The sequence below is a fragment of the Rhinolophus sinicus genome, chromosome 2 (assembly GCF_057876585.1).
Source record: "Rhinolophus sinicus isolate RSI-liver-muscle chromosome 2, RSI-T2T, whole genome shotgun sequence".
Taxonomy (NCBI): Eukaryota; Metazoa; Chordata; class Mammalia; order Chiroptera; family Rhinolophidae; genus Rhinolophus; species Rhinolophus sinicus.
The window spans coordinates 121,704,000-121,731,579 of record NC_142502.1 but is presented as its reverse complement, the minus strand read 5'-3'; the positions used below and the strand labels follow the sequence as shown (position 1 = coordinate 121,731,579).

The following is a 27,580-nucleotide window of genomic DNA, read 5'->3' as shown; positions in this document are numbered from 1 at the left end:
ACCTTATCTGTTGAAGGGTAGGCCAAAAAGTTTTAGATGCTTCATCTTCAAGGCATTTCCATCTACTGATAGCGGTAGTTATTTGATTTTCCTCTGTAAGACCATAGATTTGACAATACCAGTGGTCACTTGTCAAATCCGACAGCTTTTCTTTTTTCTCCAGGTGTAACCCATTATTTCTAAACTTGTGAGAGTTAAATGTGTCTTCTCCAGTTGTGTCTTCTCCAGTTGTTTTCTCCAGTTGTGTCTATCTCCAGTTGTGTCTTCTCCAGCTATTGTGTCTTCTCCAGTTATTTCTCTGGCTAGGAAGAGGTACAGTAGAACACTTTGAAAATTGATATTCTCATATGTTTTCCTTCAGATGGAAAAGCCGGCAGTCACTGAAATGACTTGAAGTTCCTTCCTCTTTTTTATGTCTTAAGAACAGGAAATGAAGGTAAGACAATAGTACTTTTTTCCCCCACTAGATTTCCTAACCAGAAAAGGTAAGCTGAGAAATGAATTGCTAACACAATTCCTTTTCATAAAATATTTTGTAATGATGGATGTGCTATTTAACTAGCAAAATTTATATCTCTGTATATCTTGAGGCTTCACTTTACAAAAATACTGGTGTTTATAAAATAAACCTATTTACAGTGCTTTGAGCATTTTGTGGGAAAAGTGAAGAGTAGAGGGACTCACGACGGTTGCCAACTTTGACAACTGCCTCCCCCAGTATTTTCTTCTCTTTCACCTTTTCCCATCCAAAGCTTTGGTCAGAGAAATTTTTAGTTCATTATCAACCAATGATAGTTGAAGCTGCAGCCTTGACTAACTGAGGTGGGTGAGCCTCAATCTCTGACAAAATAAATGTGGTTCTGAAAATGAGAAAGATTTTGGAGGAGAGACCCTTCAGATACTTGAAGCCCCCCTGTTGGGCTCTCGTCTCTTTCTGTGAGGCAACAGCATGTGGAGATGGGAAAATCAGATTCATTGAGACCCTCTACATCTGTGCATAAACTACCCTCCTAATACTTACCAGATGTGTGATTAGTATTACTAGTGGGGGCCACTATTTCAAGCAACATGAGCTTTGATTGTCCGTCAGTAAAACGAGAGGGCAATAGTCATCTTCCAGAGTATTGACAGAAAGTATGTGAGAGACCAGGGGCCCACAATATTCAGTGCCACTTGTCCATCACTTTACTTCCTGAACAGAGAGTCTGCAGCCTGGTTTGTATTCAAGTGCCCAGTGCTCGATAATCAATAGACTCTGCACATTGTGCAATTCCTTACGATTCACGGAAGCATTTTAGTGATGGTGGAATGAAAGGCACTGCATAGACATTAAATGGTCTTAAAGAGGTAGATGTTGACAAACAACATCAGTTGTGTTATCCCACATAAATGGAGTTTCCAGAATGGACTTGTTTTTGGGTTGGTCAGTTGCCAACAGTGCTGGCTACAGCTACTACAGCTCAGCATGGACCCACCTTCCCAAGCTCTATTCTTGTCCCTGAGGACAAGCATTCTTCCCAAGGGTGCTTCTTGGATCATAGCGATCACTCTGACGCTTGTTGATAATGCAGATGCCATGTTCTCCTTGAGAATCTGGAGATTCTCCAGACCGATAGAATTTGGAGAGTCCAGAAACCTGCGTTTGTAACAAGTGTTCCAGGTGATTCTTATAATCAAAATAATTTGAGAAACACTGTCTCAGAGACAAAACTGTCATCTGGAAACAGCCCCAGGCTGCCTGAGTTCCCAGGCAAGCAGGTGAGTGCATCTTAGAGAGAGCACTTATCCCCTCAAGTTTGGGATGGGTATTCCTGAGGGCTGAAGACTGCTGGGTGCCATGGTAACCCATTTGCTATAGTCTCAGACATTCAACCATGGAATCACAGAATGTTAGAACTGAGATGATTTTAGCAATCATGCAATCCCATGGTTTCCAAGTCAGGGAGCTTAAAAAAACACACACACAGATTTCCCAGCTAAATCCCCAGAAGTTCTGATCCCCTACCTCTAATGTGAAGGAACTACTGATACACCCAAATAATTTATTTTTCAAATAAGAAAACTGAAGCACAGAGAGAGGCTAGGTGTCTTAACTGGAGTCACAAAGCAAGTTAATGGTTAAACCTAGATTGTTATGCATTTGTTCTGACTCCTGAAGTGTTTTGCATTTATTTGAACAACAGAAGTGATGGTGATTTATGCATGAAAGTTTGTCCTGGGATTTGGAGATAAGATTTCTGAAACAGCATCCCTACTCTTAAGGAGCTCCCAATCTAACAGGAGAACACAATATCTGAAATAACAATTATACTTGCGTGTGGATAAATTATAAGCAAGGAATCGCTGAGCCCTTCTTGTTATCCAGGCAGTATTCTTGGAGAAATCATGAAGTCTGGAAAAGAGAGTCAGTTCCTACTGATATGAGCTTCGATTCTAGTGGGAGAGGAGTTTTCAAAACAAGATATTTTCAGACAATAATGTGTGCTAAGATAAAGTGATATCAGATGAGTTGCTGGCGAGTGCAGTGGTCAGGAGAGAGAGATGGGTTTCATTATGCAGGTTGTCAGGGAAGTTCTCTCTGGAGGAGATATCCAAGATAAGACATAAAGGAGCCAAATCAGGTCACACAGGGTTTTACACATGGTGCTTGGGAATCGATTCTTTATCTCATGCGTAGGAAGATGCCTCCAGGGATTGGAGACTGTTCATTGAGGGGCTTTGTGGGCAAAGGAAAGAAAGGCAAGGGGGGCAGACCAAATCTTGGAAGGCAGTTACTTTAATCTGCCTCATTCTTTGACTACAGGCCTCATAAGGAAGAGTCACCAGTTGTCACCAATGGGGATAAATAATGCAGTGACGCTAGTCTCTGCCCTGGCACTCTTCAAGGCTCTCCACCATCTATCTCACTGTGTCCCTTCTTCACTGAGCACTCAGCAGCCAGGCGGAAACATCCTGCCCTTCCAGCTCCGACCTGGGCAAACTGGTCTGGATAGACCTGCCCACGCTGAGTGGCTCTGCTTGCCTCCTGTCCAAGATAACCTCTCTGTGGTTTGCAGGGTGGAAACCTTCTCAGAGAAAACAGTCCATGAACCCGCTCCTCACTCTATTTGACCTGCTACCCTGCCGACTCATTCCCCTCACAGTGGAATTATGTCAAAACTCTCCTTAACAAATGAGCAAACACCTCCCTGACTGCCCTGCACAGTGTAGAGTGTGGCAGGCGTGACTTGTCCCCACTCCCCACACTCCTTCCCTTACTCCCTCATCACTGCACAGCTTTCCATCTTCTCATCCCTGCTGTGCGTGCTGATCTGACCATTGGAGGCCAAACCTAGTGGACACTTTTCAGTATTTTTGTGCCCGATTCCTCTGTAGCTCCAAACTTTTTCTGTGCTTAGTCTCAGGGTGGTCTCTGTGTTCTGTATCTTTTCTTCCTTTTGGGTTTATCCTTTGCAATGTTCCCTTGGCCCTGACCCACCTTTCTAGGCTGGTGTTCCTCAAGGAAGTCTATCTGCCCTTTCCTCGCAGCTGACAGACTTCTCTGGTCTGAACACCCACCTATGCTGCTGACCCAGGTCCCTCTCTGAGTCCCACCCTGCTGCTTTTGGAACGCTCCAACTGGATCCCCAAAGACACCTTAAGCTCAGTGCTTCTGCTAGAGAAACATTAATTATTGATAACTCATTTATAAATATTAAAGTTACTCCCTTTTCCTGCACCTGAAGACGTTGGAGACATGGTGTGTGAGTGTGTGTGTGTGTGTGTGTGTGTGTGTGTGTGTGTGTGTTGGGAACTGGTTGAAAATGAAGACTACTATAAGATGCGGAGAGCCAAGTATTTCTTCATAAGAAAAGATGGACACACCTGGAAAGAAATATTCTGGGAAAGTCATGGGTGGAGGGAGTGGTTGAAGGAATGACCAATAAGCGCAGGGAGGAGTGAGAAAAGGAACTTGCATGGCTGGTTAGATGTGGAGAGAGCGACATTGGTTTTGTGAGCTCCCAAGGAAACACAGATGTTGTGGGGAGAAGACTTTTAAAGGCAACTTTCAGAGTGGCCATATGATATTTAGTGTAACTTATTCTTTATTCCTTCCCTCCCTCCCTCCCTCCCTCCCTCCCTCCCTCCTTCCTTCCTTCCTTCTCTTCTTTCTTTATTTTTTCTCTTCTGTTATCACTGCATTTGTTTCTTTATTTAATGTTCCTGGAATTGTTTCTTTGAATGTTCGTGTTGACAAAGACTCTCCTTGACCAAGTTTTAGTTAGGCCCCTCTGAAGACTCTTGTCAACCAGGCTTTGATGTTAGCCCCAGTCCTATCTTTGTTCTGCCCAGCAAAGACTTCTGCTAAGTGATTCTCCCATCCTTGATATTTGATCAGCCTTGATATCTAAGCCCGTCACCTGCCTTCAGAAAGAATCCTGCTGGTCTTTTAATAAGAATTCCCCTGTCCTTGATGTTGCTGTTAGTAATTTTCCATCTCCTGATCCCCTCACCCTGCTCCTTGGCTATAAATCCTCACCTGTCCTTGTCGTATTCTGAATTGAGCTTGATGTTTCTCCCCTATTTCAATAATCTTGAACAAAGTCTTCCTTGCTGTTCTAATACATGTTAGAATAATATTTTTTCTTTGAGATTGTTTTCCACATTGTGTAAGAACCTTGAGTACAGGAGCTGTGCCATTTATTTTGCCTCCCCCCCAAAGAACCTAAAACAGCATTGGAGTGTTTTAGGTGAAAATTTTAGCTAAAGTTAAAGGGTTAAATTATCTTATTCCTGTAACACCAAGAATAACACACAGGTGGGTTTTTTTTATATTAGTGATAATAGTTCAGAACTCTCAGAGGCATAGACTAAACTGTTCTGTAGGAAAATTACTTTTATTTGCTTCTAAAAACAAAATTAAATGAAAATCAAATATTACCTACTGCTATGGTATGAATGTTTACTCACTCCCTTTCCAAATTCATATGTTGAAATCCTACCCCTCAAAGATGAAACCCCTAGTGATAGTATTAGGAGGGGGCCCGTAGGCAGGTGCTTAGGTAATAAGGGTGGAGCTTTCAGGTGTGGCATGATAGTATTATAATAGAGATTCCAGATAGATCTCTAACACTTTGCACCCAGTGAAGACACAGTGAGAGGGCACTGGCTTTGAACCAGGTAGAGGGCCTTCACCAGAATATGACCACGCTGGTGCCTTTATCTTGGACTTTCCAGCATCTGTGAGAACTGTGGAAAATAAATTTCTGTTGTTTATAAACCATCCAGCCTTTGGTATTCTGTTATGGCAGCCTGAATGGACTAGGACACCCTCCCAGGGTCCTTATCTCATCTCTTGTAAATGGTGTGAAAACTCTAATGACCACCCTATCAGCAAGGGGGACAAGACCCCCAGGAACACAGCCCAGGCTCTGATTCTCTCGCTTGATTCTATATTTCAGAGTATTGATAGTAATGCCAGCCAGCAACAACTGTCCGTTTTTTTATTTGAGGCACAGAGAGTGAAGCAACCTCTATTTTGTAACTCATAATAAAAATTAGTAATGTGCAGACAGTCTCAAACTTTATTAATTATTCATATGAGCTATACCACTAGCTTTCCTAAATGTGAAGAACCTGACATTTTCATTCATCTTGGGTCTTTTTTTTTTTCCCCGTGAAAACTTTCACTTAATTCTTTCCAAGTTACTCATGGAAATATATGTACTAGATAGAACATTAAAAAAAAAAAAATTCTGTAAAAAAATGGAGTCAAAAGAAGACACTGTGTGGGGTAGAGATCCAAGTGATACCATGAGCTTGAAATGTTCTCCCTCCTTCAGATGTGTAGGAAATGACACACACAAAGGGACTGCTATGCCATTGAAAATACCACACAAATGTGGACTTGTGAGGGCTCATTTGGGAGGACCTGCCCTTTCAAAGCTTCCTGTGTGACTTGCAGTTTGATCACAAGTTCCAATTTCTTCATTTCCCATTTTTTGATTTACAGAAATGAAGAGGATTCTCAGAGTGGGGCTCTGAATCTTGATGTCCTCCACTCTAGCAACAAAACAAATTTACTGAAGTGATGACAGGACCCAGGGAGAACAATGCTTTATTTGGAATGGTTATTTCTTTGGCTTGTTGCAGGAGAGAGAATTCAAGGATTTAATACTTCAGGTAGGGGTTTTCGCGTTTCATGTTAACACTGTGAGTCTTGTGGTCAAAATTTAAAGTGCCAGATAATCTGATATATCAGCGACATGACCTATTAATACAGCACATTTCCTTCCTACTGTTAAGGTGTGTGTAGGAGGAGAAATTATCGGGGTGAACAGTTTTCAGCTGATACCAAGCATGGATGAGGAAGCCAGTCATCATAGCTGGTGGTCAGTCGGAGCAGCGGAAGGGGAATGAAGGGTGGTTCGGCCATTTTTAACAGGAAATAACTGTTGCTACTGGTGACACTGGGAGGGAGTTAGAACCTGAACTTTTTTTCCCTTGCAAAATGGGAACAGTGAAGAGGAAAGACACACAACTACTCTTTGTAAATATGTTAGAGTTTCATCTTCTAATGTGTTTCTGCGTTGCTTTGTTTATTGGGTTTTTCAGATTGCTTCACCAAAAAACTTCTTTGGACATATTCTGAGAGAAGTGAGGAGTTTGTTTTATTTTGTGATTTATCAGAGCCAGAGAAATCCCATTTCTACAACAGAAATCAACACTCACCCACCCAAGGTCCTGAACACCTGCCCTGCAGTGGTAGTAAGGACCTATCTGACGTTCAGTGGTACCTACAACCTCAAAATGGAGATCCATTAAGGGAAATTACTAAAAACTATTCTCACATCATTCTGGACCAGAACACCCTACATTTTTTGACCGTGGAGATGAACAATGCTGGGTCGTATATTTGTAGACCCAGGATTAGGTAAGTCCCCAATGCATTCCTATCTGAAAACGTTCCTAAATCCCATATTTTCTGGATATAATATCTATGTTCATAAGACCTTGTCAACTCTCCTAGGAGCCCCCAGGATGAGGCCTGTTGCATTAAGATGGTCTTAGAAGTTAAGCCCAAGACAAACATATCCCATGTGTGCCCACATAAGAAATACCTTACTCTTGGTAGCATTGACGATATTTATTGCCCTAGTCTCGACTGCCAAAGTGATGTACAGAGCCCAGAGGTGACCTGGTACCAGGTAAGAATGACTTCTCCAAAATTGATGTAAGGCTATGGTTTTTATGGTAACATCTCCGTTTGTACTTTATAGAAATGTGGGTTTGAGGATCTGAGGTCTAGAGGTTGACCTTGTGCTTACAGAGAAGACCTGACTTTCTAAAATGGTCTTTCCCCTAGGCAGCCACAGAACCTGATATTCTAATTATTAAAATCATCCTTTTGATAGTGCCAGGAAAATGTCTAAAATTCAAGTATATCACATGTGCGATAAGTCATAAATTTACAACATCTGCTAATGCAGAAGGCTGGATTAGTCCATTTTTACTGCCCATGGAAAACAATGGGCATTGCTCAGGGGAAGGGAGCACCCAGCAAGTAAGACTTGAAGGGTTTTCAAAGAAATAGGAAACTAGAATACTTTCCTAAGCAGACATATCTGAAAGAACAGTTAAGGCAAACAGAGGATGGCCCTGAGACCTTGAAGAGGGAGTGCAATGTTAAGAAAAAAAAGGGAACAGGGGCCAGGAAAAGGCAAGTTTCACAATGATTTTGAGTTATGAAGCACATGTGAATAAACATAATAAAAACACTTCACATTTTCAGGTTTTATAATTATACCAAGTGCTAACAGATATACAAATGCTGTGTAAGCATCTCTTTCAACGTAGTCTTATGTCCTTTGACCCTTGGATGGTGGAATCAGGGAGTAAAATTTAAATTGCTTCCTACACTTGGCAATAATTATTTAAAGTCTAGTACTTTGCCTTAAAAAAGTATAAGAAACTTGACACTTGACTTCAAAATATATCTGTTTGTTAATATAAAAAATAATCATTTTAAATGACCACTGATTGAATTCAAGAAAGCAGCCCCTGTTTATATGGGGGCAGACTCAACAATTAGAGACTAGTGGGGGTACAATGACTGTGGTGTGAAGAGACATTTTCTCACTTTATTCTCTTGAGACTTGGCAACAGTAAGTGGACAGCTGTTATTATGTCCATTGTAGGGATGATGAGCGATGGGCTTAAGGTCTTACATTTGTATTTTAAAGTGACACTGAAAATATGCTGGTTTCAATAACATCCTAATTTAAGAAATACATTAATTTCATAACCTCTAAAATGAGGTTAGTAAGAAAAGTCAATGGTTCTGTTAATTATTTTCAGTTCTCTCTTAAGAACAAAACTTCGCTTGGTTCAAAAGTATTTGTAATTTGGGATAACAGATGTCAAGGTAGGCTGTTTCTAGCCCAGTAAAGCACGCTTGTCCCCAGTTATTTCAAATGAAAAAGCATTTGAATTTTCAGTGATGGTGTCCCTGAAACTAAAACTTATTTTCACTTTCAGATAAGCACAGGCCACAGAGTAGTTGCCAAATTACTGCACATATTGCTCTTGTAGGCTAAACCCTAAAGTTGTATGACATTTACAAAAGGAGGCTTTATGTCACTTCTCTGGAACCTTGACTGCAAATGTCAAGATGTGTTTAATGGTGAATAGGCTTCTGTCCTAAAAGCAGGTACATGATGGCTATCTTTAAAATCGTACCTTCTGACGCAGGTTTGAAGAGGTCATGGCTCAGGGTATGTTGCATGACTTGCGTGCATGTGTGCATGTACACACACACACGCACACATACACGCACGCAGTAACCTGGAAACTCACAGACCTCATGCTAGCAGTGTATTACTAAAAGTGAAGACATCAGCCAGGAAATAGTACCCTGTCCTTTTTTCCTTTCTTGCTAAACAACAGGTACTCAGGTGGTAGGTGGGTCATACCTAAGACATCTCAGAACAGAAAAGATGAAAACATAGTGTTAGTGAATTCAGATGAAACTACTTACCGGGAATGTATCTGTCAGATGTATAGAATAGCCAACTGAAGTAAATTTATGGGCTGGAGTCTCTAAAGGTTTCCAAAATATTTTTAATAGACATGTCAAAAATTTAGGCTTGGAGATTCTATTTTTTTTTAATTAAAAAAAATTTATTGTGAAACAGTGTGTTTTTCCAGCACCCATCAGTTCCAAGGCAAGTCGTTGTTTTTTTCAATCTAGTGGAGGGCATAGCTCAGCTCCAAGTCGAGTCATTGTTTTCAATCTAATTTTGGAAGGCACAGCCCACTGGTCCATGGGGAAATCAAACCAGTACCTGGGTGTTATGAGCATTGCGCTCTAACCAACAGAGCCCACCGGCCGCCCATCAGCAGCTCAGCTCCAAGGCTTGGAGATTCTTAATTGAAATATTTAATGACTGAGAAGTTGGAATTAAAGTGAATCATCTATTATTTATTCTAATAATGTTTTCTCTGTATTTTTCTAATTTCTAAAAATATAAAAAATAGTCTTGGCATAAAGAGACTTCATCTTAAGTAAATGATAACTACATTTAATGAGAGGGCATTTTATGTTTTTTAGCTAAGAAAACATTTGACGTGGGAAACATTGTAACAAAGGTCAATGGGAAACACTCTTCATGAACTCCTGTCAGTAAGACATGTGCCATGAGCAACATTTCCATTGGTGGTTTAAGACAATCTCACGCCTATACCACATTCGCTCACCACAAAGTAGCTGCCACGCCGTTTCTGAGCCCTGTGTTCCATGGAATTTTCGCACATAGGCCTCCACTTCTCCTTCTCATTTCCTTTTGGCCTAGTTCTCGCAGTAACTGGCACTTGTTGGCATTCTATGAGCATAGTGACATGGAGAACTGGTGAGAATGATGAGATTGGCTAGCCCAAACATCAATGTGACTCCAAATAGGGAAGAAGTAAAGATCATTTAGATTTGATTTTTCCAAGGTTGATACATTGGCCCCATTTGATTGTTCTCATGGTTAAATCTTAGAACTCAGACTCCTGGACACTTTCCTAATATCTGCTCAAGGCAATAATCTACATGTTGTCTAACCAATACTGAAAACAGAGAAACTATTGTCTTCCTTGTTCTGAAAGTATGTCATTGCAGTCTATGCTTGTATTAGCTTTGGTACAGCTCATTATATGTTTGATTCACTCTAAGTTGGCAGATAGATCTTTTTCATAAGAACTGCAATCAGACCAACAATTTTGTGCTAATAGAGTAGAATTTTTAACCCATGTTTATGATTATATTCATTCCTATTAAACTGTAATTTGTTGGTTCTAGCTCATTATTCTATGTGTCAAGCAGTTGGAATTCTGATTTTGAAATCTAACATATTAGCCATCACTTCTACATATAGGAGACTTGTAAATGAGATACACACATGATATGTCTTCACTGAAGCACTTCGTAAAAACACTGAACAGCCTGGCGCTGAGGACAGTTCTCAGTTGTTGACCCTAGGTTGACCTTCTAGTTACATATGGTCCATTAATCAACCCATAACTTTGGTGGATTGCTACTCTATTAACTAAAACAGTCAGACAAAGCCTGAGTCACTCAGCCCACATATAATATATCCATTTTATTTATCTAGAAGGTCATGAAAGTGTTTTCCAAATCACTCGCTGTAGTGAAGATATAGTGCATTTACTATATTCCTCTGAGCCTTTGATCTAATCATTTTGTCATGGAAGGAAACGAGAAGACGGCCATGATTGCTGTTAGTCAATGCAAGCTGGCTGATATTCAACACCTTTTCATTTTTTAGGGTTCATAAGCCATCTGTTTAATAATTCACTCAAGACTTTGGCTAGGTATTGACATCTAGCTCATCAGTCTATAGTTTCCATAATTTACCCTTTTCCTATTAAAAATAAATATTAGTACAAAATTCATGTATAAGTAGAACATTGTCAGTTGATGATTAGAGCAAGAGACTGTGCAGCTGCTCTTCTCAGGAATGTGCAACATAGGCAACGGAAAAAAGAAACATTCAGGGTACATCCCATTAGTGGTCAGCAGAGCAGCATGGTCGTGTAGTTATGGTGAGAGCTGGGAACAGAGGCTGCAGGTTGGTTATGTGGTGTGATTATTGGGTCCCAGTTGGGGTGGTTGAACTTTACAAGTGTGAGTCTTGATCCAGGGACCTAGCAGTGGGAACAGAAAGAAGATGGTGGATGCTAGTGACATTTTCAAGGAATAAAATAAACAATCAAACGCTTTAATTGGGGTGTGTGAAAGAGATGGCTATCATATTTTGTGTCTTTGTGGCTCAAAATATATTCACAGCATTTACCAAGTTGGAGAAAGTAACAGCTAATTCAGTTAGGGAAGAGGAGAGGTGACATGTGCAGAGGTGACAATGAATCATTAAAACTGACATGAAAATATCAAATCCATCAGGGAGGACAGAGCTTGAGATACAGATGCTGGAGTCTTCCCAGCCTAGGTAGGAAAAGCCCAGGTAGGAGCTCTCCAGTGTTGCCCAATTCCAGGGAGCACCAATCCCACTGAATAACACAATGTGCTTTGTGCTCTCTGGAGTGGTGGTATTTCCCGGTAGTACAAAAGCTTGATGATATTAGAGTATAATATTGTAATAATTACTCCTGGTAGAGTATGTTTCTTCGTTCTTCTCCTTGCTTCACACATATCTTTAAAAGTCCCTTTTTAGTGTCCTCAATTTCTTTTTTTTTTCATGCCTCAGTTCTCTCTAGGATTTACTGACACTATTTGTGAGAGGTTCCTCCTTCCACATTTTTGTTCGTGATTGTTTCATATCTGAACAAAACAAAGAATTCCCTGTGTAGGCCCAGTAGCACCTTTATTTCCTATTAGAATCACTTGTGATTGTATTATTAGAATGGGTTTCCAATCATTCTTTACACAAATTGCTTCTTAATTATCTCTTTTCTTTGATGTTTCCTTTTAGTTCCATCTCATAAAGTCTTAATAATACATCCTGAGCCATACGGATCTTTGTATGGGAAAAAATAAAACCAGGTCTACCTTGTTATCACCCATCTTACCTGGGGCTCAGCTGAGGTCTTAGTTCCAACTCTGTATTCTCTCCCTATTACCTTCTCATGTGACTTAAACACACCTCCACTCCAGTTTCTGCTCTTTGTATGTTATTACTGTGCTCTCTAGAGTTTTGTCTTTGACTTTTACCCCACGCTTTGAACCTTGATTCTTAGTTCTTGAAATCACCTCGTAGGTAATTAACCTTGTCTGTCCCTCCTCTTGGCCTTGTTTACCTTCCTACCTGCAGCTGCCCCTCCCTCCAATTTTGATCCCCCCACACTCCTCCCCACCACTTGGGCTCCTCACCACTGACTGGAAATCCCTTCTTGAGCCACAAGAACCACACCAGAGACTTGGAGTAGGGGAATCCCTGAGTCTACCAGTCAACAGACAAAGTGGAAGGGAAATTCCTCAATCAGAACCTGAAACTCAAAATCAGAAAACTTAGATTACTTTTTAGTCCTCTCACTTAACTAGCTCAGTGATATGGAACCAAACACAACTGCCAGAAGCTCAGTTTTCTCATCTGTAAAATGGAAGACAGAGAATCTATGCAACCCAAGTCAGAGAATCCTTCATACAATCATATGCGATAATATATGAGAAAGGACTTTGTCATCTACATGGAAAACAGGCTCTTAGTGTTTTGTTATTTTTGTTGTTTATTCTTTCCTTTTAACTACGGCGGTAAGAGATGTCCTCCTGGTACTCTTAGTTGGATGTTGGAAGGCTACGTGTCCCGTGGAGCTTAGGGGCTACAAGTTGATTGTCGCAGTGATCCTTAGTCATTCAACAAATATTTATTGAGCCCCTACTATGTCTCAGTTCTTAGTGATACAAAAAAGAGTATGAATAGTCTTTGCTTAAATTTACAAGAGCTTCTCTACTTAGTTGCCATTAAAAAAAAAAAAAAAAGTCTGACCTTTTGTGATTCTTAGGCTTCAAAACCTTTCTTTCAATTAGACATGCATTCATTCACTCATCACTTACAAGAGCTTACTATTGCCAGCCTGCCTGCTAAAGACTGGAGACCAAGATCAAACACAAGCGCATGCTCCAGCCCTTTCACCTCGGCCTTATTTCCTACGTACATGCTTTGCTTCAAATGTTCCTAAGGCACTTACACTCAATTGACTTATTCCTACATATTCTTTAAGGCTCTGAATAGACTGGAGTGGGCACCCCACTTCATATGCGCTGAGAGCATCATTCTCTGGCTTAGCACTCAGGGCCTGCATTCTTAGACTGAGAGCTCACTGCGGGAAGGGGTCTGTGTTCATTCCTCCCAGTGTGTCTGGGGCCAGCTATAAGTCTCAACACAAAGGCCACTCTCAACCACTACAGAGAAGGAGATCCCAAAACCCATAATTACTGTAAAAGGCCTACATACAATGGCGGAGGTGTGTGCTCACTGCTCTGGGAGCATGAAGTGACTGATATCTTGTCTCCACGAGAGGCTCCTCTGGAGGCACCTCTGAGCAGCAGCCTGTCCCCTGGGGAAAAGTGGAGGAAGACATGTGCAAGTGCGTGGACTGAGAAAGAAGGTGGATGTTTAGGGAGTGGCGCGTGGGACGGGCAGTAACAGGAACTAAGTCTGGGAACAGATGGCGAGGTCAGACTGTGAAGAAGTTTAAATTTTATCCTAAACGCAAAGCGGTGTCACTGATGGATTCTAAGTCCAGAAATGTTCATAATTGTATTTTAGTTCGCACTTGCCTTTGGGTCAACTGTGAGTTAAATAATTGCTTTTCAGTGATCAGTCATTCTTTGTCATATTTATGTACACCTGTTAAGTTATTTACTTAATATTTTTAATTTAAATGTTATTCTTTTAGTAGAGTGAAATTTATTTAAAAAGGAAATTTTATATTAGCCCCATACACAGAAAACCTATGTAGTTTCCAGGAATATGAATATATATGTATTTAAAAAATACCTTTAGGTATCAGCTATTTAGAACATGATGAGTTTTCTAGAATAGTCTCAGCGGCTTGGGAAATGCTGGGTTAACTAGTTCTTGGTGGGGCTGATTAGATTTGGTACCCTGATCTCCACACATAATATAACTGTATTTGAAAATGCCTCTCATTTAAAAAAATAATTTTACAAATAAGATTTTTGAACAGAATCTTCTCATAGCATGGCGGTATTTTTCTGATGTCCTTGTCTCAAACTGACTGTCCCCTTCCCTGGTTCAAATTCATTAAGTTTTTTATTTGTGCAATTATTATTAATAACAATTCTCTGGTTAAAGAAAGTTACATAATTTTCTTGTCTCTTGGATTAGAATGGAAGACTACTCTCTGAAGAAAGGAGTAACCGAATGCAACTGGGTGAAATCTATGACTTTCACCAGGGCACGTACGTATGTGATTATACTCAGTCAGATAATTCAAGTTCATGGACAGTCAGAGCTGTTGTTCAAGTGAGAACCATTGGTAAGTGAATTTTTGCTTTCAAGATTTGAGATTTGAACCCCAATTGCACAATTATAGTTACCTTTCTGTGGCTTAGTAATTTTTTCCTTTTTGGGAAAAAAAAAAAGATAATCATACACTATAGTCATGGAAAGCCTTGAACATTGGCAAACATCAGGTTTTCCATTAACCTAGATTCTATTCTCCGAGGAAGCCCTAGTTCTGGATCCTACCGTGTTTCCCCGAAAATAAGACCGGGTCTTATATTAATTTTTGCTCCAAAAGATGCATTAAGGCTGATGTTCAGGGGATGTCTTCCTGAAAAATCATTTTATAGTTAGGTCTTATTTTCGAGGAAACATGGTATTCAGGTTATCATAAGTTTGGTTCCCATGCACTGACGCCTCATTTGTTTTTGTAGGAAATTAAAAAATAGTATTAATAATTCACACACAGAAATAAGTGATACCCATGTAGCTGTCACCAACTTTAATACTGTTACCATTTCTCTACATGCTTAAAATCTCACTTTCTCTTTAAAGAAACAAAACACTGCAGATATAACTTGAGACTTATCCCCTCATCGCTTCCTGCACCCTCCCTTCCTCAACATAGTTCAGTCTTATAGTTTATATCCTTTGCATTTATGTTTTTATGCTTTTTCTACGTGTGTGTATCCATCAATAAAATAGAATATTGTTTTAGGTTATAAAATGTGATTTATGTTATAGACATATGATATTATTCTAAGGTAGCATCCAATTTACACACCTATCAGCAATGAACAGTTTCTTATTATTCCGAAATAGTGTTTGATGTCTTCAGAAATTTTGATTGGTGTCAAGTGGGGGTCTCTTTTTTTTAATAGCAATTTACATTTTCCTGAATACTAATGAAGTTGAATATTTTGTTATATGTTTATTGGTCCATTGGGTTTATTCTTCCGTGACTTCTCTATTTTTGGCCCAGTCTTTCCTTTGGGCCTTTCTTACTAAATTTACAAGTATCAGCGTGAATAATGTAATAATTTAAGCATGGCCTATGTCAAAACATAACAGAGTCAGTCATTCATGCTGTGTATTAAACAGCTACAGAATGGTTGATTTAGCGCTTAGGAATATATTAATCAATTTTACCTCCTCTTCTTTTATTGCAAGATACAAACCACTGAAGCCGACTCAAACACTCCTGCTTGCTTCCTTGCCTTTACACTCTCCACTACTTTAGATCTCAGTATTTTAAATTTATATTAGATTGTTCTTTGGATAAGAAGTTAGAATGCAACTACCCCTTTTGCACCACTTGTCCCCTCCAAGTGATGTGTGATTGCTTTTTAACTCAGGTATGACAACTTGGCTCATCAAACTTTCAGTGGCAGGTTCTGCTTTTCTCTCTCCCAGAGGACTCTTTGCCACATGTGTTGCATCTCTTTCAATCAATCAAGCCTTCTCTGTCGTTATTCCTGTCTTTTCCATTTACTCTTCCATTCTTTCATTTGTTCCTTCTCACACAAATCTTTCTGGGACATCCAATATGCGTCAGGCACTGGGCTTGGTGCTAAGGATATAAGAATGAGGACCAGGACACTTCCTCTTGTCTCTCAGAACTTACTACTTTGTGGGACAGACAGAGAGGGAACAGGCTATCATGATACAATGTGATGAGTAGAGAGGAGAAGCAGAGGCCCCACCAAGCCCAAACCTGGGCACAGCGCATCACAGTGAGAACTGAGGGGTAACAACAAATTTGCCCAATGAAGGAGGGAAATATGCCATTCCAGGCAGAGGGAGCAGCATAGTTAACATCTGGAGGATGAGAGAGAGCTTGGTCATGCAGTCAGTGAGGAAAAAGACGGTCAGTTGAGGGGGAGTGTCTGGATGCAGAACTGAGATCACACTGTTCCTGTAAATTTGGACTTTATCCAAGAAACAATGGTGAGCCATTGAGGGTTCTACGCAGAAGAGTGTCATCAGGAGATTTGTATTTGAAATAGGCCACTCTGCCTACTGTATAGGAGATGTGTTTTAGGGAGCAAGAATGGAGGCAGGGAGAAGAAATAGGATGTTGCTGTGGTCAAACAAGCAATTGCTGACAGTGGCCAGACCTGGGAGTGGCAGTGAGGTGCAGAGAAGTGGACGGACTCAAGAAATATTTAGGAGGTACATCTTAAAGGATGTGGAAAGTGGGAATGAAGATCAGGGCAAAGGAGGGGTTGAAGATGAGAGCTAGGTGTTAAGTTGGGCGACTAGGCGGACTTCCTGTAAGATACTGAGAGAAGATAGCACAGCACAGGACAGCATCCACAGGGGCCGATGCAGGGCCCAGGTGGGAGACCAGCAGGTTTGATTCATGCTCTTAAAAGTTGTCTCTGGTTGCTTTTTGAATAGACTTAGCAGGGGTGATGAGAAATGGCTTAATTTGTGCATAAACAGCACACGATAATGAATTTTCTCTGGAAGACAAAAAAACACAAGGGAAATGAAGGATGTGTTAGTTTTCTGGCCTGGATAAGTTTTCTGGCCTGGTAAGTGGTGGCCCCATTCAATGAGACAGAAAAGGCTGGGAAAGAAGGTCTGAGGAAGAAATGAGGGATTAGGCATGAAAGGACTTTTGGTCATCCACGTCACGACATGTAGGGTTTTGGGTAAACTGGTCTGAAGATTTTGGGGCTGGTGATGTGAATGAGAGGGTGACCAACATAATATGTATCTGAAGCAACAGGCCTGACATCACCTAGCGAGTGAGTATAGAAATAAGAGAGCCCAGAACTGAGGCCTGGACCGTTCTACCACTTGGACAGGTGAGGAAGAGGAGGGTCCCCAAAGGACTTTCAATAGGGGTGTGGGAACAAAGGGAGCTGTTGCAGGGCATAGCGACTCAAGTGTCTCAAGGAGGAGGAGTGATGCTCTGCCTCTAATGGGGAGGCCTGAGAACTAATTATTGGATCTGGGAAGGTGGTCGTCATTATTTATATCATCAAGGGGTGTCATCAAGAGGAAGGGTGGGGAGGAGAGCAGTAAAGGAAGTGAAATTGATGATGAGGGAAAGAGATCATTTTGAGGACCAAGACCTTCTGTAGGGAAGTTACCTAGAAAGTAAACTGCACCGCCCAGGGAGAGAATGCAAGACCACTAGGAGAGAACTAGGAAGAGATCTGATATTCAGAAGAGGCACAGAGGAGAGGCACCCACAAGCACATAGAGAAGTGAGTAGAGGTGATGGAGGTGAGCAGGAGAATATAGAAACATGGAACCAAAAGAGGAGAGGATTCCAAACTGGGTGTGGCCAATGCTGCTGAGAAGTAAAGCTGATGAAAAACTCAGTTGTGCCCAGTGGATTGAGGTGCACGGAGATCACTGGTGACTTTAGCCAAAGTAGTTGCGGTGGAGTGATGGGGGCAGAAATCAGACTCCGTGGGAGGTGAGGGAGTGGAGGAAATGAGCAAATAGCACTCTTTCAAGAATTTGGCTGGAAAGGAAGGAGAATGAGTAAGGCAGGGAAGTGAGGTGGAGGGGTTTTGTTCTTTGTTTTAAATGGAGAGACTGAGACAGAGAGAGAGAGAGAGAGAGAGAGAGAGAGAGAGAGAGAGAGAGAGAGAGAGAGAGAGAGAGACATTAAAGATACGGGAGAGAGATGGTATAATTGAGGGCAGGAGGTCCCTGAGAAATAAGAGAGGATGCCAGAGCAAAGGTGATGAATTTTCCTTTATCAGGGGAAGGAACATCTTCCAGAGGAAGTGTGACAGTGGAGGCACATTTGAAAGTTTGCGACAGGAAGCTGAGAGATAGGTGATTAATGAACGATGGGACTCACTTTTATTTTGAAACAAACCACGACTTTAAGAATGGAGGGGGTAGAGTCCAATCTGGCTGATTTTCTCAGGTGAATTCTCCTTGTTGTCGGATTACTCAGCCAGATGGCACCAATACGCAATCTTGTAGGAGAAGATGGGACTGAGGGCTCAAGTCTGCCATGGGTGAGCCGGGCAGATACGAATTTAAGGACGAATGTTTTGCTAGTACCCACAACCTGATGCGACAGTCATTTCTGAAGGCATGCATTTCACATAGAAACCTGCATTTCTAACCTTATGGAGTATAAACAAAATTTGCAGAGAGAGCATCAGAACATTCAGACCAATGTGTGATCATGCACATGTCTTCAGCAGGCAGGCTGTCAGATTTCTCAATGCAAATAACTATTTTTATCTTTATCTTTTAGTGAAAGACACGCGTGTCAAACCAGACATTCTGGAACCCATCGTGGACACACTGGAAGTAGAACTGGGTAAGGTGGCGGCATTGTCACCCTTGTTTGACACTGCGCTCTGGGAGCAGGTCTAAGTGTGATAGAAGGAGAGAGTACTAGATGTCCAGTCAGAGAGAATTAGGTGTGACTCTTGACTCAGCCACTGACTGGTGTGATGACCTCACACAGTCACTTAATCTTTCTAAGCCTCAGTTTGTAAATCTGTAAATAGGCAAAATAAAAAACTGACCTCATGAGGTGACATTGTAGGATAATGTATGTTAGGTGGCTGGTGCGTGGTCAATAGATTTTAGGTTCTTCCTTACTCACCCCAGAAACAGGCGGTTACACATATTGGGTCCATTGGTTAAATCTATAAATTTAACCAATTTACCAACTTGAGTAGCATTGACCTTTAAACATATGATGTTTGGTCTGGTCTTCCAGATAATTTTAGGCAAATAATTTGTTTTCCAAAGTAGTGTCTTCTTTGGGTAGTGGGGCAATGTGACTTTCCTATGGTCCTCTTTCATTTTGTCAACTTTCATTTTGTCATCTTACCAAACAGCTAAATAATACCTGGTCTATTTAAAACCAAGTACTGGTTGTTTCAATAAAATAAGTTCTTTTAAATGTGAAAATACATATATTTGTAGAAAGAAATGTAAAAATAGATATTATGGTAAAAGACCGCTAGGTGGCGGTATCAGTATATCCTCATTATAAAAATGAAAAGACGAGAAACATCACAAGAAAGGAAGGAGGAAAGAAGAAAAATAATAATTAATTAGAAAATAACAAGTTACAAATAGTATCAGTGAATTTTAAAGTATGGCTGCAGGAGGGGACATTATTCAGGTGCAAAAATGAGTTTTCAAATGTAGTCCCTAACCGTTTCATGGTTAAAATACTGAGTTTGAGGCAGAGCGTGTATCTGGATACCCGTTACAGAGAAAATGAGGGGAAAGAGGGTGGTAGTGTGATAAGATGCATGCCCATCTATACAGCAGTATTCAAAATGCAGCTGAATATCTCAAACATGTCTTCCTTAAGTTATATGCCACAATAACCTCATGATTTTTATTCATATGCAAGTATTGGTTTAAAAAATGTTCTTTATTGACACACCTGTACTTCACAGCAGCATTAGAAGACCAGGCTGGTCACTGATACTTCTAATTTTCCTGGTATCTATCCTCAAACCATCTTAGTGCTATGACCACGCCAATCTTTTAATTTTTTTTATTTTAACGTTTTATTTTTAATTACAGTTTTATTTGTTAATTACAGTTGACATACAATATTATATTAGTTTCAGGTGTACAGCATACTGATTAGACATTTATATACCTTACGAAGTGATCACCCAGATAAGTCTAGTACCACCTGACATCATGCATAGTTATTACAATATTACTGACTATGCTCTCTATGCTGTATTTTAAGATTGTATAGTCACGGTTTGAGATCTAAGTATTGCCCATCAGAAACAAACATACCTGGTTTCATTTGTTTCTGAATGAGAGACAGGTGAATGTTTGGTTATTTCTGGCACACCTGTTCTACCTGCAAACCTAACTGCACCAAGGACCAGTCTTCAGGTGGAGTGTTTCTCCTACACAGCACAAAGCGTTCTCACTTCCTTCCTTCCTATATTCTGTGGCCCCTTAATTTCCAGGAAAGCCTTTGACTCTTAACTGCACAGCGCGATTTGGCTTCCAAAAGGACTTTAAACCTGTGTTGAGATGGTACAGCAAAGATTCTAACCAGCAGTTGGAAATCCTAACCTCGGAGAGGAAGAGGTAAGAAAGAAACTAGCAGACAATATTCTTTGCAATCCACAGTGAATGCTTTTACCTTTGGAAACCTTTAAAATATACACACACAGCTGAATCAATGAAGTGGCCACAAGCACCGACTAGTGGTGAAAATAAAAGTACAGAAACACACAGTTCATGTTAATTTTAAACATGGGAGCTAAATGCAGTTTCGGACAGGGCCATAGAACAAAACATTTAAGTTATTTTAAAGCTTAATTTGTAGCAACGGTTTGATGTGGCTGCTTTAAACATCAAGCTGACAAGCAGAGAGACACACCAACCCAGGCTGCTTAAATAGAAGTAGCCTGTGCATCAAACGGGGAAGATGGTTACCCTCCATCCCCTCCCCATCTCTCCGTTTCCCCCAGTGCCGTCTGTTCAGTGTATCCAAATCTCTGGAGTCATTAACAGTCCAGAATGTATGAAATGAGGAAATGGCACAAGAATAAGGAGTCTGACAAAAAATAAAACAACAACAAAAAAACGTGAAGTGAGGAATAGCTGAAGCAATGCCACCTGGGAAAGGGGACTCAGGTGGGGTATCTGTCTTGAAGGACTTGGCAGCTATTATGTTTTATGAGAAACTAGACTTAGGTTGTTGCTCTCTGGAGCACAGAACTCAGTAGCCAGAATTTACCGGGAAGGCAATTTGCCTCATGGAAAAGGAAAACTCTAGCCATTCGGAGCTATCCAACCCCTCACAGTTCCTGGAGGGTTAAGGACTTGAATCCGATCTGCCAGGCCTGTCGCTAAAAGATAGTCCCTTGTTTTTCCAAGATCTGTTCCAAAATAATAGTCTATGGATTAAGCACTTCCTTCTGATTTATAAAGCATTTCAATAAACAAATGTAATATTTTAAAAATATACAACACTACAAATAAAAAAGGACAGATTTGGGAGAACAGTAATAAAATTTAGCAAGAATGTCATGACAAGAGAAGTCATTGGGCCCCTATTAAGCTGATGTTGCATCAAAGTTCAAAGTAGCCCACAAAGAGGACATGTTCTGACTTCACACATCCTGTGTGGCCCTCAAACCCTGAGAACCTCCATCACACCATCTATAATCCACCTTGCAAGGTCCTTGTAAGGAGCGGATACAGTAGAGGTGATATGCTTATCATAGTCTCTGGCAGGTAAGAAACATTCTGTGATAAAAGGTTGGTATTATAGGCTCCAAGCAACACAGACTAAAGCATCATTTACCTAAACAATATTCCTTAACATGAAGACAGGCTGGAGATTGACAACTTTAGAGAATCCACATTGTGAATAAATGCTAAGACGCACGCTTCCTGGATGGGGCAGAATGGTGCAGGCCCAGGAATGAGGTTGCCACTTCTCAGTGGTGTGACCTTGGACTGTCACCCACCTTCTGTGTCTGGTCTGCATTGCTGGCCAAGTTAGGACCGACATACTGTTTCCACGTGGGGTTCCTATGAGGCAAGGAGGCTATCTGATACTCCTCATTTAGTGCCCAGAAGACTGCCTGATACACAGTAAACCCTCATTAGAAGTTAGTAGTTTTTAAGATTATTCTTAAGTTAATGTTATCATCTGTTCTCAGGGGGATTTCTAAGAACAAGAAAGGTCACTTGAGGTCCTCAAGTAAATTAAATTTCAGTGTCAGAATGATGCTTAGCAGATTCAATAATAAATAAATAAATACATACATACATACATACATACATACATACATACATACATACATACATACATAAGAGCCCTCCCTGACCATCTTATATCCTTCTGGCATCTCCTTATATTGTTTGATCTTATGACTCTTCTGAAAGCCAAACTGTTGGCTGCTTATATGAGCTCCAAACACTGCAAATAGATGACAGTTTATCTACTGAATGGGTGAGATGTTTCCCTTCCTTTCCTAGTGTTCAATCCACCTTCGAGGATGAAATCATCCAGCGTGTTGTCCACTTAAAAGAAGTCACTCAGAGAGATCTCCGCAAGATGTTCATTTGCTTCGCTCAAAACTCCATCGGCAACACAACCCAGTCCATCCAACTGAAAGAAAAGAAAGGAGGTGAGCCTGGAAGTTTGCTGCAGGAGGCATACAACTGCTTTTATTTGAGGGGAGAGGAATTTTCCTAAATGCTAGTGATGATGATGATAGCAGTTAGTATTTACTGTGTGAGACAATGTTCCAAGCGCTTTGCTGTGTTAACTCACTGAATACCTTAGCCAAGACCACACAACTACCTAGCAAGTTTTGTATCAATGATCCAGAGCTGGTCCTCTTAACTAATACTCCGTGCATGGGGGCTGTGTTGGAAAAGACTATCATTCATTCATTCATTCTATCAATACCTACAGGGCATGCTCTATGTGGTAGGTATTGTGCTAGGACCTAGCTCCCTTTCCTGGCTTCTGAATCCAGAGGACATAATGGAGAGTGGAGGCAAGAAAAAGTAGTTTTGCTCAGTGTTCAGGGTGATAGGTGTATATCACAGATCATAGCTTTGTAAAGCTAGAGTAGATATTCCTGGTAGGGAATAGCTTTTATTTATTTTTTTTAAGAAGATGCTCAGAGATGTTGATTTCATTTATTCATTCAATTAATAGATGATTCTAGGACAGCAGGTTTTGAATGCCTATGAGGTTCAAAGAAGACAAAATTTGTGCCTGCCCCCTAATGAATTCTCCATAAAGGTGTGTCCCACGTATTAGGGGCCACAGAGGGGGCAAAATTGAGCCAGACATAGACTTCAGTAAGGACGACGATAATACATGATAATAATTTACAATATACGATGAGAGGGATGCAAATGTGTTGTGTAGAAGTTTATAGGGAAAAGAAATAAAAATGGCTATGGTCAGTTTGCCAGGCCACCCCAATCAGGAACTGCCCTTTCCCCCAGGTTCTCCCGAGTTCATTGTATGGTAGTTCCCTCAAGATGTGCTTTAAGACATTTCCAGATTCAAGAGAAATGCTTCCAGTAGCAGTGGTGTTGATAAAATAGAGCTGGAAAAGACACTGGTTGGCCTGAGTGTGGCCTTGTCCTAGGAATGCTGTCTCTGCGTTTGCTCATGGCTGCCATGCTCTCCCCAGTGGTGTTCCTGTACATCCTACTTGGCACTGTCATGGCCCTGGCAGGAATGCTCATGGCAGGCGCTCTCCTCTACATGTACTGGATTGAAATAGTGCTGCTGTACCGAACCTACCAGAGGAAGGATGAGACGCTTGGGGGTAAGGTGATCCCCACTTGCTTCTGACTTTTCCTCTCAGAGCTGACTTAGAGGGAGGAGCTCCAGAAACACATGTTCCTTGATGGATAAGTCATGCCCTTCAGGCTTTGAAACTGCCCCTGGGTCTGGTGTTTCACACCTGAGAGGCCTGGGAGCAGGTGAAGAAACAATTTCTTTTCATTCCCGTTACCAGGACTCTTGTTGATGATGCTATTGTCAGACATGTTGGACTTGAAAATAATCTCGCTGCTAACAAACCTAAAGCAATATGGCAAATGACTTAACATCTTCATGCCTTAGTTGCCCCTTCTGTAAAACAGGGTTGTAATCACAATGAAGGCTGTGAGAGCCCATTGGGTTAACACAGATTAAGTTTTTAGAAAACTATCTAACATATAGTGAACACACAGTATAAGCCAGCAATTAGTATTTCACTTGTATTGAGTACATGCCAGTTATGTGTATTAGCTATTTTCATTGTCACAGCAATCCTACAAGCCAGGCAGAGACATAAAGTCACGTGCCCCAAATTGAACTGCTGGCATTTTTAGAGCTTGGGACTTGGACCCAGGCAGTTTGGATCAGAGCCCCTGTTAACTATTACCTCGATCAGCCTCACCTATAAAATGAGGAGCTTGAAGATGGTGGAAATGTCCCCAAAAGCTTGAAGTTCTGTAAGGTTCAAGTTCTATACTGTTAATGAAGTGTCTATCCATTTTCCCGTGAGACAGGATGATACCATTTACTAACGTTTGCTTCTTTAGAAGAGCTGCTTCTGTGTTTCTCTAGTCCGGGAGTTCCATAATGTTAGAATGTTTGCAATTTTAGAAGGGAGGGGAATGGCTATTTATCTTGGGATCACCGTGAGGCAGACACCAAGCTCTTCATACACGGTATCTCATGCAACCCTGAGAGCAACCTGCTGGGGAGTTTTCGTTGATTCATTTCACATGTGGGTATTCAAGTAGAGGTATGTGTGCCACCAGCTTTGTAAGGTACAAGGTGCAAGGTCTTAGCAGTGCTTTGCTCACTGGGTGGGATCATGCTTTGATGGCGCACACACTCTTCTTTGATGTGTAACTCATGAGACAGCAACAGCACAGATGCAAAGAAAGCTCAGAGGAACCCCCAAGTACATGTGATTTAATCACGGAAGGCCCCAGCTGTTTGATGTGACCTCAGAGAAACTGCAGGAGTGCTTCAGAAATTAGAATTCTATTCTGGGCAGTTACTACCACTTATCAGTGAGGTTTTGAAATAGACTCAGTTGTTGCTTTTCTTTCATTTTTTAACTAATTCAGTAAGGACCCCAAATGTTAATTCTTACCCATTTACCATATGGTTCGAGCATATGTAGGTATACCATGATAGCAACATCATGTAAATGGCTTACACTTATTATTGCTCCTCTTCTTCAGATAAAAAGGAATTCGATGCCTTCATCTCCTATGCAAAATGGAGCTCTTTTGAGAGTGAGGCTGGTTCATCTCTGAGTGAGGAAACCTTGGCCCTGAATCTATTTCCTGATGTTTTGGAAAACAAATATGGATACACCTTGTTTTTGCTTGAAAGAGATATGGCCCCAGGAGGAGGTAAGTCCTACATGCCAAGAGAGAAGACAGAACAAGAGGGATAGTTAAATACAAGTGCTCTTATCTTTTCCTGTCACTCTTTCTGTTGGGATATACATCTTCTGGAAGGTCTCCTGAGCTTAGAACATCTTGGGCAACAAGAAAAACACGTGTTGCACAGACATGCTCCATCATCCAAAAAAAATTCACCTTCAGAGGAAAAGATAATATCAGGTCCCAGGGAGGCCTTCCAGAACAACAGTGTCTTTCCCTGCTTTCTGGGGCACAAATCTCAGCACTTGGTCAGCCCTGATCTCCCATCAGATGTGCAGGCCTCATCCTGTCCCACTGACCTCCTCTGCCTCAGATACCCCACCCATGAGCCTGGAACACCCCTTGGCCCTTTGTCATCCCAGCCTACCTTGTTCCAACAAGCTTTGCTCCTAGAGGAACCAACAATTTGAGGAGACAGGACAGGGGAGGAATGTAAAATTGAGTCACTAGACACTAGAATCTATCTTCAATTGTCAATAGAGTTGACATAGCAAACGTGATATAGTCAGCCATGTTCCCTTTCCTCCTTTCATAAGTGTGTCCATCGCAAGGAACCTTCTGGGTAGATCTGGGGGATTCAAGGTTATTTAGACTCAAGGTTTAATAATAACACTTGTAATTAATAAGATTCTTTATTTCCAGTGTATGCAGAAGACATTGTGAACATTATTAAGAAAAGTAGAAGAGGAATATTTATCTTGAGCCCCAACTATGTCAACGGACCTAGTGTCTTTGAACTACAAGCAGCAGTGAATCTTGCCCTGAATGATCAAACATTGAAACTCATTTTAATTAAGTTCTGTCCCCTCCAAGAGCCAGAGTCTCTACCTCATCTTGTGAAAAGGGCTCTCCGGGTTTTGCCCACCATCACTTGGAGAGGCTTAAAATCAATGCCTTCCAATTCCAGGTTCTGGACTCAAATGCGCTATCACATGCCTGTGAAAAACTCTAAAGGATTCACGTAGAGCCATCTCAGAATTATACCAAGAATTTATTTCACTGGAAAGGACTCTGTAAAACAGAAACCACTGGGAGGAGCTCCCAGCTCAGGGAATGGTGAAATGAGCCCTGAACCACCTCCCCTCCAGTCCCTCGTGAGTAGGGAGGGTGATGGACCAAACACACAGCATGGATCGGGCTAATATAAAATGGAGGGTGTCCTGCCAGGTCTGAGCAAGCTTGACAGGCACTGGCATGACACTGAAGCTGTGGTTAGAGCCTCTAATTTCTTGGACTGGACTGAGGGAGAGTGAATTCTCCAGATACTAGCACACATTCAGCACATAGAACCCCTAAGATTTTCCTAGTTGTCTGAGCAGAAGCAGTAGATCTGGCCACTTTTGTGGCTATGGACTGTTATGTCTACTCGGTATTATATATGTATATTATATATATATTTGCAATGAAATAAATATTATTAGGAACGACTGATTTCAACTTTGCCAAAAGCTTCTCTGTAAAGAAGACAATGCTTACTTCATGTTCACCCATTAACTCTGGAGCACAGAAAGCAAGTAGGAAAGGAAGAGACCTGGAGATAAGCAGCAGAGGAGGCCACAATTAGTCTTTACTGTGTCCTTGTGGGAAGTACCCCTTGTGGGCAGATGAACTAGAGGAAGGAGCCCCTTCCGTGGGCTGATGCAGCCCTGTGTTGGGACATAAGGCCTGGGGAGCAGAGTGGGGTTCATTTCAGCTTCTCCTTATGCCCGTGGCCTTTGTGAGGGCATGCAGCACGCAGCCTTACTGTAGACCACTGCAAGTAGGCCAAAACGGTCAGGGCAATGAGGAGACAAGAACAGACTGACAGTTACACACAAATTGGAAAGGCAGTGGCAAGAGTCAGCAGCCAAGGTAAGAGTCTGAGAAATTAGTTTATCCACTGGTTAAAAGAGAATAAAAACGGGGCTTTAAAGAGCTTCCTTCTGAGCCATTTGCCCATTAGGCTGACACTTCTTATATGTGTGTCCTGACCTACTGATCTCAGTGGAAGTCTTCCTAAATAATGGGGTGATTTGCTGGAGGACCAAACAGTTGTTCCTGGTAGGCTAATTTCATTTTCATAAGTTTGTTTTCCTTATGACAGTTCAATCGGTAGTTTAAATAGTGTTCTAGTTACATATAAATGCAAAACCTTCACGCTTTGTGATTCCTGATGGAATGGAATGATTTATGTGAATAATAAAGCAAAGAAACTTCTGGACTCG

At 41.2% G+C, this 27,580-nt stretch overlaps 1 protein-coding gene across 2 annotated transcripts; it reads left to right on the top strand.

Annotated features, from left to right (window-relative positions):
* IL18RAP (interleukin 18 receptor accessory protein) lies at window positions 1–27,580 on the top strand. Of its 2 annotated transcripts, XM_019753915.3 has the most exons (12): window positions 1–74; window positions 362–436; window positions 5,993–6,162; window positions 6,595–6,913; window positions 7,010–7,187; window positions 14,352–14,502; window positions 18,703–18,768; window positions 20,408–20,531; window positions 22,437–22,588; window positions 23,615–23,752; window positions 25,170–25,343; window positions 26,019–27,580. In XM_019753915.3, exons 3-12 carry the CDS (start codon window positions 6,093–6,095, stop codon window positions 26,339–26,341), a joined length of 1,695 nt encoding a protein of 564 aa, XP_019609474.3. In that variant the 5' UTR covers window positions 1–74; window positions 362–436; window positions 5,993–6,092; the 3' UTR covers window positions 26,342–27,580. The 2 variants fall into 2 exon arrangements, with proteins under 2 accessions (XP_019609474.3, XP_074188567.2); XM_074332466.2 differs by lacking the exon at window positions 7,010–7,187 and having other exon boundaries at window positions 14,352–14,425.

What these genes read in the sequence shown, in the direction of transcription:
- IL18RAP (XM_019753915.3), top strand. Translation starts at nt 6,093, where the DNA reads ATGCTTTATTTGGAATGGTTATTTCTTTGGCTTGTTGCAGGAGAGAGA. An exon ending in CACACTGGAAGTAGAACTGG is followed by an intron (nt 18,769 to 20,407) that starts GTAAGGTGGCGG and finishes CTTAATTTCCAG; the next exon opens with GAAAGCCTTTGACTCTTAAC. An exon ending in AGATATGGCCCCAGGAGGAG is followed by an intron (nt 25,344 to 26,018) that starts GTAAGTCCTACA and finishes CTTTATTTCCAG; the next exon opens with TGTATGCAGAAGACATTGTG.